This window comes from Lontra canadensis, unplaced genomic scaffold, assembly GCF_010015895.1.
Source record: "Lontra canadensis isolate GAN:19392208 unplaced genomic scaffold, GSC_riverotter_1.0 scaffold220, whole genome shotgun sequence".
Classification (NCBI taxonomy): Eukaryota; Metazoa; Chordata; class Mammalia; order Carnivora; family Mustelidae; genus Lontra; species Lontra canadensis.
The window spans coordinates 625,576-639,815 of NW_022631214.1; the positions used below are offsets into that span (position 1 = coordinate 625,576).

Below are 14,240 nucleotides of genomic sequence, written 5' to 3' on the forward strand. Positions count from 1 at the left end.
GTTCTCATTTAGCCTTAATTCCTTTGAGATCCCATTTCCAAATACAGCCACACTGATGATTAGGGCTTCAACATAGAGGTTTGGGGGTCAGGGGAGGGGTTAAGGGGGCTGCACAAACATTCAGTGCACAACACAGTCATGTGGAGAAGCCAGTTCTAGACACGAAGACCAAAATGAGTGAGCTGCGTGAATTGGGGGAAAGTGTTCCCTGAAGGAATGACAAATATGAATCTATTAGGTCAGGAAGGGACTTGGTGACTTCAGGACAACAGAAAGGAAGCCTTTCTGTTTAGGGGTCTGTGTGCCAGGGAGATAGAGGCTGTGCTATGTGCGAGACCTAGGTCATACATTGACTTGTAAGCAGTAAGAAGGTGGTTAGGTTGATTCAAGTAATTTTAAATTTAAAAAAGTAATTTAAAAAATAAATAAAAATTTTACATTTTCTAAAAAGATTTTATTTATTTGAGAGAGAGAGAGAGAGAGAGCGCACGTGCGCACAAGCAAGGGGACGGGTAGAGGGAGAGAGAGAAGCAGACTTCTCACTGAACAGGGAGCCTGATGTGGGGCTTGATCCCAGAAATGTGGGTTCATGACCTGAGCTGATGATGCTTAACCAACTGAGCCACCCATGTGCCCTGATTTACATGTTTTGTTTTGTTTTTTAAAGATTTGTTTATTTGGGGCGCCTGGGTGGCTCAGTGGGTTGAAGCCTCTGCCTTCGGCTCAGGTCGTGATCCCAGGGTCCTGGGATCGAGCCCCGCATCAGGCCCTCTGCTCAGCAAGGAACTTGCATCCCTTCCTCTCTCTCTGCCTGCCTCTCTGCCAACTTGTGATCTCTGTCTGGTAAAAAAAAAAAAAAAAAAAATTTATATATATATATATATATACATATATATATATATATATATATATATATATAAAGATTTGTTTATTTGAGAGAGCATGCGTGCAGATGGAGGGGAGGGCAGAGGGAGTTGGGGAGGGAGACAGACCCCCCCTCCCCGGTCCCACGACCCTGAGATCATGACTTGAGCTGAAAACAAGAGTTGGGCACTTAGCCAACTCAGCCACCCAGGCTCAGATTTACATTTTTAAAAGTTTGACCTGAGTACATTGTGGAAAATGTAATGGGAAGCAGGGAAACCAGGTGGAAGGATATTTCACTGAGAAAAGTGGAGAGAGTTGGGGTATCTGGGATATACCACAAATGACCAACCATAAAGCAGTCCCATTTTTCTAGTGAGAAAAAAGTAAAAATTTCCAAATGTGTACTTAGTCTAACAATGTAATATTTAAAGTAATGCAAAGTTGTAAGTTTAATTTACAAAGACTTCATTTTCTGCTCTCACATTTCCTATGACCACTTTATTCAGACTCTTAACCTCCATCTCAAAACTAATATTTCTATACTAGACTCTGATTTTAACCACCAGACCTCTTTTTCCCTCATCCCCTATCTTAGGGTATTTTCAGTGAAAGAACACATGGGTCTTAAGGTTTTGTGCCTGAACAGATTAAATGAAGGATGATGCATTCCATGAAATGGCTGTCTTGGTAATAATATTGAAAATGTGCTTAGAAAGTTTCAAAATTCTAGAGAATTTAAAAATGGGGGAAAGTTCACAAACGATTTCTCATTCTTCAAGCTTGTAATGGCTTCAGTAGTTCCTCTATCAATCCTGTTAATTTTCTGTCTTCTTCATTAGAATGCAAACTTCACAAGGTCAGGGGCTGACTGTTTCCTGTCCCCAGGGCCTCACACAGGGTGGAGGAAATCCTGTCCTCAGAATATTGGATCAGTCTTTCTACCCTCCTTTCTTGGTTCCTCCTTGCTCTTGATGAATTTTTTACATTTTCTCTCCATTTTATAAACTTACATTTGACAAAACCAGAGGTGACTTACTATACTGCCTGTATCTTATTCCTTTTTATAGAATTTTCTTTTCTTTTTTTCCCCCTTACCTGGATAGATCTTATGCTAGGGACTGAGAGACAACCTTCTGAAGTGTTCATCCCTTCAAATAGTGTTGCTAGTTTTGTATTCTGTAAACACAGCCATAGAAGAGGCACTGGGGGAGCTCAGTCCGTGGAGTGTCTGCCTCTTGGTTTTGGCTGAGGTCATGATCTCAGAGTCATAGGACTGAGCCCTGTGTTTGGGCTCCAGGCTTCGTGGGAAGTCTGCTTGAGATTCTCTCCCTCTGCCTTTCCCCCTACTTTCATGCCCACTCTCTCTGAAATTGATTAATAACCCAAGAAAAACCCAACTATGGAAGCATTCACAGGCTTTTCTTTCTTTATAGAACAAGTTTTGCAAGTAAATGGTCACATGACATGGCAGCAGGATAACCAAGAGAAGCTTAGAAATATGAAACAAGATCATGAATGTGATGCATTTGGGAAAAAATTCAATCTGAGCATGAACTTTGTTCCGTTAAGGAAATCAAACAGTGAAGATGATGTAGATGGATTACTTTTAAAACATCACTTAGATTTACTTATTCCAAAAGCAGATTATGGAAAAACGGAAGCAGCTGGCTTAAGTGTATTTGATAAGTTGTTTCTCCATCCCAAACCTGAGGAAACTGATAATTGGTTAAAATACTATGAATATGATAAATATGATAAAATTAACTCTAAGAAGTCACAGATTATCATATATCATAGAAACCGTTTAGGGGAGAAACTCTATGAGTGCAGTGAATGTAGGAAACGCTTCAATAAGAAATCAAGTCTCATTAAACATCAGAGCAGACATATAAGAGAGATCGCCTATGGCTGTGGTAACTGTGGCAAAACCTTTCCCCAGAAGTCACAGTTTATTACGCATCACAGAACTCATACAGGAGAGAAACCTTATGATTGTGGCCAGTGTGGGAAGGCCTTCTCCCAGAAGTCGCAGCTCACATCCCATCAGAGAACACACACAGGAGAGAAACCATATGAATGTGGTGAATGTGGGAAAGCCTTCTCCCGGAAGTCACATCTCATCTCACACTGGAGGACACACACAGGTGAAAAACCCTATGGGTGCAACGAATGTGGGAGGGCCTTTAGTGAGAAGTCAAATCTTATTAATCATCAGAGAATTCATACAGGAGAGAAACCTTTTGAATGCAGAGAATGTGGGAGAGCTTTCAGCAGGAAGTCACAGCTCGTTACACATCACAGGACTCACACAGGAACAAAACCCTATGGATGTAGTGATTGCAGAAAAGCCTTCTTTGAGAAGTCAGAGCTCGTTAGACATCAGACAATTCATACTGGAGAGAAGCCCTACGAATGCAGCGAATGTCAGAAAGCCTTCAGAGAGCGGTCGAGTCTCATTAACCACCAGAGAACTCACACAGGAGAGAAGCCTCATGTGTGCATTCAGTGTGGGAAAGCCTTCTCCCAGAAGTCACATCTCATATCCCATCAGATGACACACACAGGAGAGAAACCCTTTGTATGCAGTAAATGCGGGAAAGCCTTCAGCAGGAAATCTCAGCTTGTTAGACATCAGAGAACTCACACAGGAGAAAAGCCCTATGAATGCAGTGAATGTGGGAAGGCTTTCAGTGAAAAATTAAGCCTTACTAATCATCAGAGAATTCATACAGGAGAGAAGCCCTATGTGTGCAGCGAGTGTGGGAAAGCCTTTTGTCAGAAGTCCCATCTCATATCCCATCAGAGGACTCACACAGGAGAGAAACCCTATGAATGCACTGAATGTGGGAAAGCCTTTGGTGAGAAGTCAAGTCTTGCAACTCACCAGAGAACTCATACGGGAGAAAAACCGTATGGGTGCAGGGACTGTGAAAAATCCTTCTCCCAGAAGTCACAGCTGAATACTCACCAGAGAATCCACACAGGAGAGAAACCCTACGAATGCAGTCTTTGTAGGAAAGCTTTCTTTGAGAAATCGGAACTAATTAGACATCAAAGAACTCATACAGGAGAAAAACCATACAAATGCAGCGAGTGTGGGAAAGCCTTCAGGGAGAAGTCAAGCCTCATCAATCATCAGAGAACACACACAGGTGAGAAACCCTTTGAGTGCGGCGCATGTGGCAAAGCCTTTTCTCGGAAATCACACCTAATACCACATCAGAGGACACACACCGGGGAGAAGCCCTACGGCTGCAGCGAATGTAGGAAAGCCTTCTCTCAGAAGTCACAGCTTGTTAATCACCAGAGAATACACACAGGAGAGAAGCCGTACCAGTGCCATGAATGTGCGAAAGCCTTCTCCCAAAAGTCACAGCTCATTAATCACCAGAGGACTCATACAGCGAAGAAATCCTAGGACTGGGGTTACTGCTACTCTGACAGAGCTCTCGGCTCTTTGTACTTCAGAAAATGCAGTTAGGGTAAACCTTTCAGATAAATAGTCGCATCACATTTTACGTCTGTCTGGGTAATCTTTTAGGGTAGGAACTCTGAGGTTATGTAGGGAGAGCTTTGAGCAGGTTAACCTGTTTGTGTAAGAACCCTGAGAGTAGAATGAACCTGTGAGATGCAGTGACTTTCAAAACCCTGTCAGACACACAGTGGGAAATGAAAAGCAATGAGGAGTACTGTGAACATCAGGAAGCCTTGCAGAGGTGACACCTCATTTGCTGTTGGGAAATACCCTCACTGAGGTAAACCCTAGTCCAGTAAATGAAGAATAACCCCATGAATGCAGCAAGTAATGTCCTGTTTTCATCAAGGAGTCACAGGTCATTGTACATTAAGAAAATACTCTCAGGAATGAAGCTCAGTGGAAATGCTAAATGTGGGACAATCTTCATCAGGTAATCCAACCATATTGTATTTGGGGGGAATTCATAATGTGGGTCAGACTAACAATTTAAAGACCTTGGAAACGTGCCCCTAGAAATAAGGCTATAAAGGGAAGCCATGCATTTTTTAATAGGTGGGGTTATCAGAAATGCCCAATTCTAATGGTTGATGTGTTCACTCTGAAGAATGAAGTTTTTAAAAATGTGTGAATAAATGAAGTCATTGAAGCATCTGAATAAGACACTTCTCAGTGGTACTTATGGCTTATTTTCCTGTGTTACACAGTGTGTGTCATATTTTGGAATCACATGTGTAAATGTAATTGCGAGCATGAAATGCACATACCATACCTGGTAGTGCCTCTGATGTCAGGACATACTGCGTGCTGCTGGTATTTCTGTTTCACTGATACAGTAAAAAGAGCAATTGATACAACACCTCTTACTGCTAATATGCAGCTTAAGTGATAGCACCACATCCTTTTTCCTTATGGCTTGTTGGCATATAAAAGGGGTCTGTTGTTGCTGACCTTTCTCTTCAGTTATGAAAGGCAACATTGTATAAATATGTTTGCAATCTGAGAGAATTTATATAAATTCTGGTTAATAAGTATTCAAAGGCAGGAACCACAGCCTAGCAATAGTGACTCATGAATGAACAGAAGAAAGCAGGTGTGTGAACTCTATCACTCAGCTCTGACTCAAGCTAAATGGCAGTCATGCTATGCACAGTCTTGTTCCCATTCATCTTGGCACCCCTGTGCATCAAGTAGATGTACTTAAATACAGTGTGTATGTTACTTCACTCTGAAGAAATATCATGATGCTGTGTGCTGTTACATTTTTGGTGTTTCTTAAAATATCTTGTAAAAAAAACTAGCTGGAGAAGCCAATTTAAGAGTCACTGTTCAGAAAATGTAAAATACAGATTCTTGTGGTGAGAAAAATATTTTTGGTGTATTCAAGGAAGCCTGCTTTGCCTTCCTATGAATTTCTGTGACTACTGGATTGGTATTAAGAAATAGGATTTTCACTGTTGCATCATTTGAAATATCTGTGTTTCTCCTTTCGTCACCAGTTGCACCCTCTAATGGAGACTCCTGCTGTGAACCTTTCATGACCAGTAGGGTTTGCTTTGGCAGTGCATGACCCATCCCTTAGCTTAGGTAGAACTCTGCAGTGATCTTTACAATGTTCCTTGACAAAGTCAACAGTATTCTGTATATGATGGTGAAATTCAGAGAAATCCAGCCCTGACCTTGTTATCAGGCTTGGAAAAAATCAAGACTTCTCTCATATACAAGTTGCTTTATTAGTATGGTGTCTTGCACTTTTGATTCTAGCAGTATTTTTTTCCTTTAGTTGCCAATTTTAACATCATTGTTGAAAATTGGGACTTAAAGAGTAATTCTCTAAACCACCGTACCAGGTTAAAAGTATCTAAGTTCTCAAGTTTGTATTCATTCTCAAATGTATGGACTTCCTACTTTTCTGCATAATACCTGAAGGTGATTTTTTTAAAGATTTTATTTATTTGACAGACTGAGATCACAAGTAAGCAGAGAGGCCGGCCGAGAGAGGAGGAAGCAGGCTTCCTGCTGAGCAGAGAGCCCAATGCAGGGCTCGATCCCAGGACTCTGGGATCATGACCTGAGCTGAAGGCAGAGGCTTTAACCCACTGGGCCACCCAGGCGCCCCCCTGAAAATGATTTTTATCAACTTCATTTGTAAGACAGTAGTGACAGAGTGATGTCTTATTTTGTAGATTTTCCCATTGTTAAATTTCTATCCATCATGATTCTCTTTACTAGTCCCAGAGGTTGATTCATTAGTTCTTGGATTGAGCTTGGAGTCTGTTGTCTAAAAGTGACCTAATTTTGCTCTCTTTAACTCTAGATGATTCCATTTACTATTAAGCAGTTAAACCCAGTACTTTCCTCACTAAATAATAGAGCTTTGGCACTAGCCCATTGATCTAATACCCAAAAGCAGGTTTTTTCCCTTAGTGCCAGTTACCAGTCATCCGAAGGGCTAATGCTGGCGGCAGAGGTCTCGTTTATCAGAATGCCTTCTGTGGAGGCCCAGCTATGTTGTGTAGAGCTCACTAGGGACTCTTTCTGAAGTCACAAGGGTTTTGATTCTGAAATTAGATATTTCTAGTGTCTATCTTTTAAATTACCTTGATAAACCATAAAAAACATATGACCCCACATTTCCGCTCATTGGTTCCTGCCACAAATCCCACCCGAAGAAGAAAACTGATTTTATAGAGGGATTTACATGTAGCTTCCTGGTGCACAATAGGTTATGTTGGTTGAATGTGTAAGGAGACCAGGGGGAAGGAGCATCCCCACCCAAGTTCCCCCACTGGCCTGGAGACAGTCCTTCAGAGGACAATTCCTACTGCATTCCTTTTACTAAATAAAGTCTGAGTTTTGGGACCTGTCCCAGGAGGGCCATCTGTTCAGCGTTTCTCTGTGGGCTTTGGTAATCAGACATAGTTACCTCTGTGTGGGTATGTGTGCTGGACATTTTGATTTCAAGATCAACCCTTGTAGAGCCCGAGAAGGAAACCCAAAGAATATCCAGTTTATCCAGCAATACCTGTATCAAAAAGCAGAATGCAGATCAGTGGAGATTTGGAATCTCCATTGGAGGCTCTCTCATTGGCCCCTTATTCTAGCAATATGCTCGGGTGGTCGATTTCGCCAAACTCCTGAGTCTGCAAATACTGTACCCACAAGCTGGTCTGGCCCAAGTGCGGACACGCTCACCCTCACCATGACGCTTGTCCATTTCCCACACTTAGTAATTACTTCAAGATGCAATTCTGATTATGCACTCCTCTGTTGAAATACTGTGCGGCTAATTGTGGACTTAAAGTGGACTGGCCTCATGGTAGATGAGGACTTCTACACAAACCCAGCCTGTTATTTCTGAATATCTGTCCTCCTACACAGTACTTTTTTGGCCTCCTCAAACTACTTGCAGTTCCTTGAGGTTTCTATGGTTTCGCGAAGCTTTTCGCCAGTCTTCTGTCCCTGAAATGCCTGTGTTCCTTTTTAATGCCTGTTCACACTTTATGAACCCGTACACATGTCTTCTCACTGTGATAATATAACTATCACATGTCTCTTCCATTAGAAAGCTTCTGGAAAGCTGGGACTACCTTCTTTGTATAGTTTTAACAACTGAAGCTGTGACATACAAGCGTGGGTGCTCTTGGTGTCTTCCCCCCCATGTGGGGAAGCATTGTCTACAGAGAGACAAGAATGAAGCCATGGAAACTCGTGCTCCAAGAGCTGCTGCTTCTGGTCTTGATGTCCAGGTTCACCTCTCCTGCCCTTTTCATGCCTTGGTTGTTGCATTCTGTGAGATATTCCAAATATCCTTGTAATAAATTCTGATGTTAGCTTTGACTGGTTCAGGTTGTGTTTTTCTTACAGCCCAGCTGTTCCTTGCACAGGAGGTTGGGCTGTGTCATGACTCGGACTCTCTGGGAGCGGATCCGGACATGAGGTTTGGAATGCAAGTGCTTGTTGAGGACCCGCTGCCGTGAGGTGAAGGAAGGGTAGTGGGTCAGGGGAAGAGGGGAGGTGGCACAGAGGTGGTAGAGACGCTTGCCACGTCGGTAGGGGGCTCTGAAGCTAGTGCAGCTCAGGAGTGTCTCATGTTGGGCCCAGATAGGCAGGTCTCTGCAGCCCTGAGGCGCTCTGTCCCTGGAGGCCTGCTGCCCTGGGAAGGGGATCGCCCCATGTCAGGCAGTTCTTTTCAGCTGGGGCCAGCTCCACAGAAGCCGGCAATGGGAGCGGGCCACTCTCCCTGCCACTGGGCATTAAGTCCTTCCTTGAGGAGGGTTGGGCAGCCCACCTCTGTCACCACAGTCCGACCCTTCCACTCCTGAGCACTTTCCCAGTGTTGGGTCTGTCTGGGGAGAGCCTGAGGAAACCGGCTATTAGGACCAACTGGCCCCTACTGGTGCTGTTCTCTCTCACCTGGGAGCCATTCTGGGACCTCTGCTGGCTCGGTGGCTCACCTCCTTCCTGAGGGGTCTGAGCCATGGTTACCATGGCCTGCCCTGACCCAAGGTGATGGTAAATTCAAGCAGCACCTGTGCAGATCACCAGAATCCATTCTTTCCTCCTCTCCCTGTTGTGTAAGTAGCCCTGCACCCTCTTCCTTGTGACGCCTCGGGAAGCCCTACAGAAAGAGGGACTCCTGGACACGTGGAGCACATTGCCCACGTGGTACCTGTAGCTGGCAATTAACTGGAAAATTTGCTGTCTCCTGGTGAAAAGTTCTTCTCTTTGGGGATCAAGACCTGTAATGCTGCAGAGCCCAGAGTTATGGGTATGGGAAGCACAAAGTCCCTGGAGGTAATTATTGGTAATGGTGGTGGTATACAGACCCGTGTCTTCCGCTCTGGGGACACAGCACCGCAGGTCTTATCTGGCTCACAAGCTGCGTTTGGAAGGACGGCACCCTGTCCCTACAGAGTACCCCTTTGGAGGTGGGCACGCGCTGTACCCTTGTGAGGCCATTCCAGCGCGCTGCGGAAGGTGAGCTATGTAACATAGCCGGTGAGGCCTTTCGTGGTGGGCATGTTCCCCCCCACCCCCCACTTTGCGGCAGTTGTTCTGGCCTGAGACAGTGTATGAGAGGTCCTATCCTGTTCATTTTGTAAGTGACCTCCCCCCGCCCCCTGCGCTTTTTAAAAGATTTTTATTTGAGGGAGAGAGAGCACACAAGCAGGGGGAGCAGCAGCAGGACAAGCAGGCTCCCTGCTGAGCCAAAAGCCTGATGTGGGGCTCCATCCCAGGACCCTGAGATCATGACCTGAGCCGAAGGTGGATGCTTCAGCTGAGCCACCCAGGCGCCCCTGTTTCGTCATCTTTGGATAGTGGTGCTGGCCTAGGAACTGTGGGCAAGAAAGAAAACCCCTACCTGGGTTATGCTTTCTATTGTGAGAATGGTGGCCTTTTAGGCCAAAATGGTCAACTTGACACCAAGTCCCAGGGAACGGTGCTGTACTGGGGGCTCAGCTCTGCTTCCCTTGTTTTGGGCATTCACTAACGACAGCAGAAAAATCAGCCCCTGTGAGAAAGGGTCTGTGCTGTTGGGCAGATTGGCGTTCTTGGCGATGAGATTAACCCCTGCGCTGGATCCCTGGTCTTCGGCTGAGGGTCGCCGTAGTGGGGAAGGCAAGAGGGAGGCCTCTGACGACGTACTTCCAGAGAGGATCGTACATCAAAAACAGCACTGCACTTGGACGGGAGGGAGTGGCAGAGAGTCGTGCTCCTCTGGACCTTCGGGATACGTTGGTAGAGTGCCTCTCACACCGCTATCTAGTTCAGTAGTTCAGGCCTTTTAGGAGCCCGGGAAACCCTACAGACCACATGGACTACAGACTACAGACAAGTTCAACCAAGTAATGGTCCCGCTTGCAGACCTGGCACTGTCTTCTAAAGCAGATTTATATGCCCTCAGGTACACAGGATGCAGCCTTTGATTCGACAAATGCATTCTTTTTATCCCACTCAGGAAAAGATCAGATGTCTGTATCAGCGTGGAGCAGACCACATCACACAGCACGGTTTGCCCCAGGGCTGACATCACAGTCTGCAGAGGTCCAGGCTATCTGCACATAGTCCGGTATCAGTGAAATCGTGCCCATCCAGTGAGATGGTGGAGAAGGGGCTGGCATGTTGGAGGCCCCGATAGCCCATGTACATTCCAGGGACAAGGTGATAAGCCCTGAGAAGGGGAGCAGCTTTCTGTGGAAGATAGCATGTGACTCGCTTTGCTTTATATGTATGATTCAGGGAGTTTTGGTAGGCTGTTGTCTGCGGCAATTTTACGTTTACGGACATCAAATTATAGATGCTGACTTTGGATCTTCTCTGTCGTTACACTGAATTTTTCATTTATATTTGTGAATTCTTTTATTCTCATTCCGTCTTGGCAGAAATTTGCCCATTTGTCAGCTTTTACGATGAATAAGATCTTGATTTTGTTGAGCCATCAGTATTTTTGTTTGTGTTCAGTTGATTTTCTGAAATCCTGGTCTTAACAGAGGCCAGCACAAAGGCAGGAGGTCAGGAACTCCTTGGCATAATATAGGGATTTAAGGAAATATGATGCTGTAGGTCTGTTATGGGTAGTCCACTCACCAGTTTCCCCAATCTTGACCTCCAAGAGGGGCACTGAGAAATTAGTGGGTAAGGAGCACCAGCATCCTGTAAAAACGTGCTAATTGCTGTGCTTGGGGCCAAGGGTGCCCCAAAGTCAGGTTCCTGATATGAAAGAAGACTCCAGGGTTCTGTGGTAGAACAGGCCTAGTAGCAGAATTTAATTTAGGGAGACAAGATGGCAGGGTTACTGTGGTAGGCTCAAGGTCAGGATGGTAACTGAACTGCTGTCTGTGCAGGCAACTCTGGAAGTGGCTAATTGATCCTGGGGTCTACACGGCCAAAATAGATGGACAGCTTAGAAAATCTTACCTCTATAATCAAAAATGTAGAAGCTGGAAATCCTTAAGTATAGACCCAATAATTGGGTCACAAGTACATGCTGTAAACTGAGGAATCATCAATAGACCATCTTACCATCTGTCAGGCTGACTGCTTCCGGGTAACCGAATAACACTCAAGGGTTTCACCATGACCAGGACCCCATTATTATACTTACTTTGCCTTCAAATGGCCCACTGGACCTGAGGCCAGCCAGTATGCGCAAGAGTCACACTGCTCCCGTTTGCTTTCGCTGACTCTCCTAGGCATTCATGTGAGATATAAAATTCCACCTGCTTCATGCCCACTGCCCAAGTGCAGAGTTCAACCATGTTCCCTTTCCCTCAGACTTCCTCGTCCCTCTTGCCTTTGTTCCCGTCAGGATCCTACCAACCAGCCAAGTGAGTCACCTCTGCCGGGATATCTGTGCGTCTCCGTGCTTCCAACCGTCCCTCCATCTGTTACGTAAACGCCTCAGGGCACTGCTCATAGCTTGGACCACTGGCAAGGGTTCTCTCGGGGGCTCCACAAACTGAGGGGCTCCCGTGAATCCATAGTCCTTTCTAGACGATACGTGATGCATCTGTAAGTTACTTCCTCCTGCGCTGGGCTTTAGGTGCTTCCCAGGGCCTGACACCAGATGAATCGTTCCACAGTACAATGAATTCAGCAGCCAACCATGACCCTGACGTTACATCAGGTACCAGTTACAAAATCACATGCTGGGCAAGTGTGCAGGCTCCATGAGGGCCCTGTGGTGTGGAAGACTCTGCTTTTCAAGAAGTTTTCTATCCCCGAAACCGGGCTTTGCTACAGAACCCTAGAGCTCTTTGGAGCTGTGAGACTCCTGACAGCATCCTGCTCTGCCTTGGGTGCTTCTCACACAGCTAGACCTCTGCCGTTCGGGAGTTCAGCCGGAGGATGCCTCACACCCATCCCATGCTTGCCGCGGAGTTCTGTTGCTCCAGGTGCCACTCGAAATCGGAAGCTTTACTAACTACTGCAGTGGGGAACCCTGCCCGGGTGCGTTCAGGCTGCCTTCCAACTTCAGAGAGGCCCACGAGGCACTGTCCCTCGGTGTGGTGTGCAGTGTGGACTTGACTAACTTGCCCTTTACCTTAAAGGGATGTCCTGGCTTTCTTCCGTTCACTGAACTTCTAAAAGTGGCACTGATGGCGGGCCTCGAAGACCTTGTGCGCTTTCCCTGACACCTTCTGGCCCTACTTCTGATACAGCAGTTGCGGACCCTATCCCTAACCCCAGGCCAGCCTCTCTCATCCATTGCTGCCTTCTGTGGTGTTAGGCATGCTATTTGGTTTTGGTTTGTTTTTGGTGTTCCTTTAACAAATTTTAGTCTATTCATTTTCATTCCTTCTTCAAGACCACATTTTAGAAATAAATTTTATTGATGAAAGTTAGACAAAATGTACCTATTTAATATTGAGGTGAAGCGCCACCGGTTCTGAATAATGGCCATGCCTACGTCACTACCTCCCCTGCCACGCCGCGGAGAACTTCCAGCACGTCTTCACAGTCAGATTTCACTCCCACCACTGACCCCGACCACTGGCCTCTCTTATCGGTCCTAGAGTTTCGTATGAATGGAGTCGTACACCTAGTAACCCTTTGTACCTGGTTTCCTTCACTCGGTGTCATGTTATCGGGGGCATTTTCTTTTTTCTTTAGCCATTTCACAGCCATTCCATTGTATGGCTATGCCGCAGCTTGTCCACTCATTCACCTGTTGTTGTTTTTAAAAATTTTATTCATTTATTTGACAGACAGAGATCACAAGTAGGCCGAGAGGCAGGCAGCGAGAGGAAGGGAAGCAGGCTCCCCACCGAGCAGAGAGCCCACTGCGGGGCTCGATCCCAGAACTCCGGAATCATGACCTGAGCCGAAGCCAGAGGTTCATCCCAGTGAGCCACCCAGGCGCCCCTCCACTCACCTGTTAATGGACACCTGGATTGGTAATTTTTGCTATATATATATATATATATATAAAATATATTATATATAATATATATAATATAAATATATTAATTATATTAATATATTATGTTAATTATATATTATATAATTATATATTTTATATATAATTAATATATTATATTAATAATATTATATATATATATATATATAAAGCCGAGGGACGCCTGGGTGGCTCGGTGGGTTGGGCGACTGCCTTCGGCTCAGTGATCGACCATCCGCGCATTCCCTTCTTCCTTCGCTCTTTCCACTTTCGATCACGGACTTTCTCTCTTGCCTGCAAGTATTTTCGCATAAGCCGCTCCCTCCACCGGCTACGTGCTCCCCCGGGGGCCGCCTCTCAGCGAACCTGCACGTTTAGGTGGACAGTTCCTCCTCCCGCCACCCGGGCTCTGAGCTCTTTTAGGGCGGGGCGGCCACCACATCACCCCCACGGCGCAGGGAGGAAAGGAGCTCCCGGTCGTTCTGGCGGAGCCGCCATTCCAGCTCATCTTTCCGGAGGGCGTCAGGGCGGCTCGGAACCGCGAGAACGAGGAGCCGGGGCCAGCCCCGGGGTTGCAGCGTCTGGGCTCGGCCCAAGGGGGCCATCGCCGGCCCGGATGCGCCAGTCTCTCGGGACCGCAGTCCCTCACGCGGGGACTCGGTCTACTACAGCTGTCCATGCCGCGGGTCTCTCACGGAAGCGTTGCGGCCGCAGTCGCTCCCGGTTAGGCTCTAGGTCTCAGCTGTGGACATGGAGCTTTCTGGGAGCCGTAACAGACCAAGGGTATTTGTCTCAAGGCGCCATTAACTCCCCTGCGGGGCGCCCCAGGAGTCCCCGTCTGTGAGGGTCCTCACAGCCGGGCCGCGCTGGGTCCTGGGACCACGGCGCACACCGGCTCCGGCGCTGAGTGCGCAGGCGCTGGGCGTTCCGGCAGTCGTCGCGTGTGAGGGCAGCTCTCCCACGCTCGCCCGGGTGCCGCGGTGGGTCCTGGGACGT

The 14,240-nt window shown here is 46.5% G+C and overlaps 1 protein-coding gene across 3 annotated transcripts in view; it reads left to right on the plus strand.

The window, feature by feature from the left end:
- Positions 1 to 5,003, plus strand: part of ZNF84 (zinc finger protein 84) — a 62,624-nt gene extending 57,621 nt beyond the window's left edge. For all 3 annotated transcript variants that reach the window (XM_032849227.1, XM_032849226.1, XM_032849228.1), the window contains one exon: positions 2,301 to 5,003. In XM_032849227.1, the coding sequence (XP_032705118.1) occupies positions 2,301 to 4,285 (1,985 nt within the window). In that variant the 3' untranslated portion in view covers positions 4,286 to 5,003. The remainder of the gene's footprint in view (positions 1 to 2,300) is intronic.
- Positions 5,004 to 14,240: the final 9,237 nt, after the last annotated feature.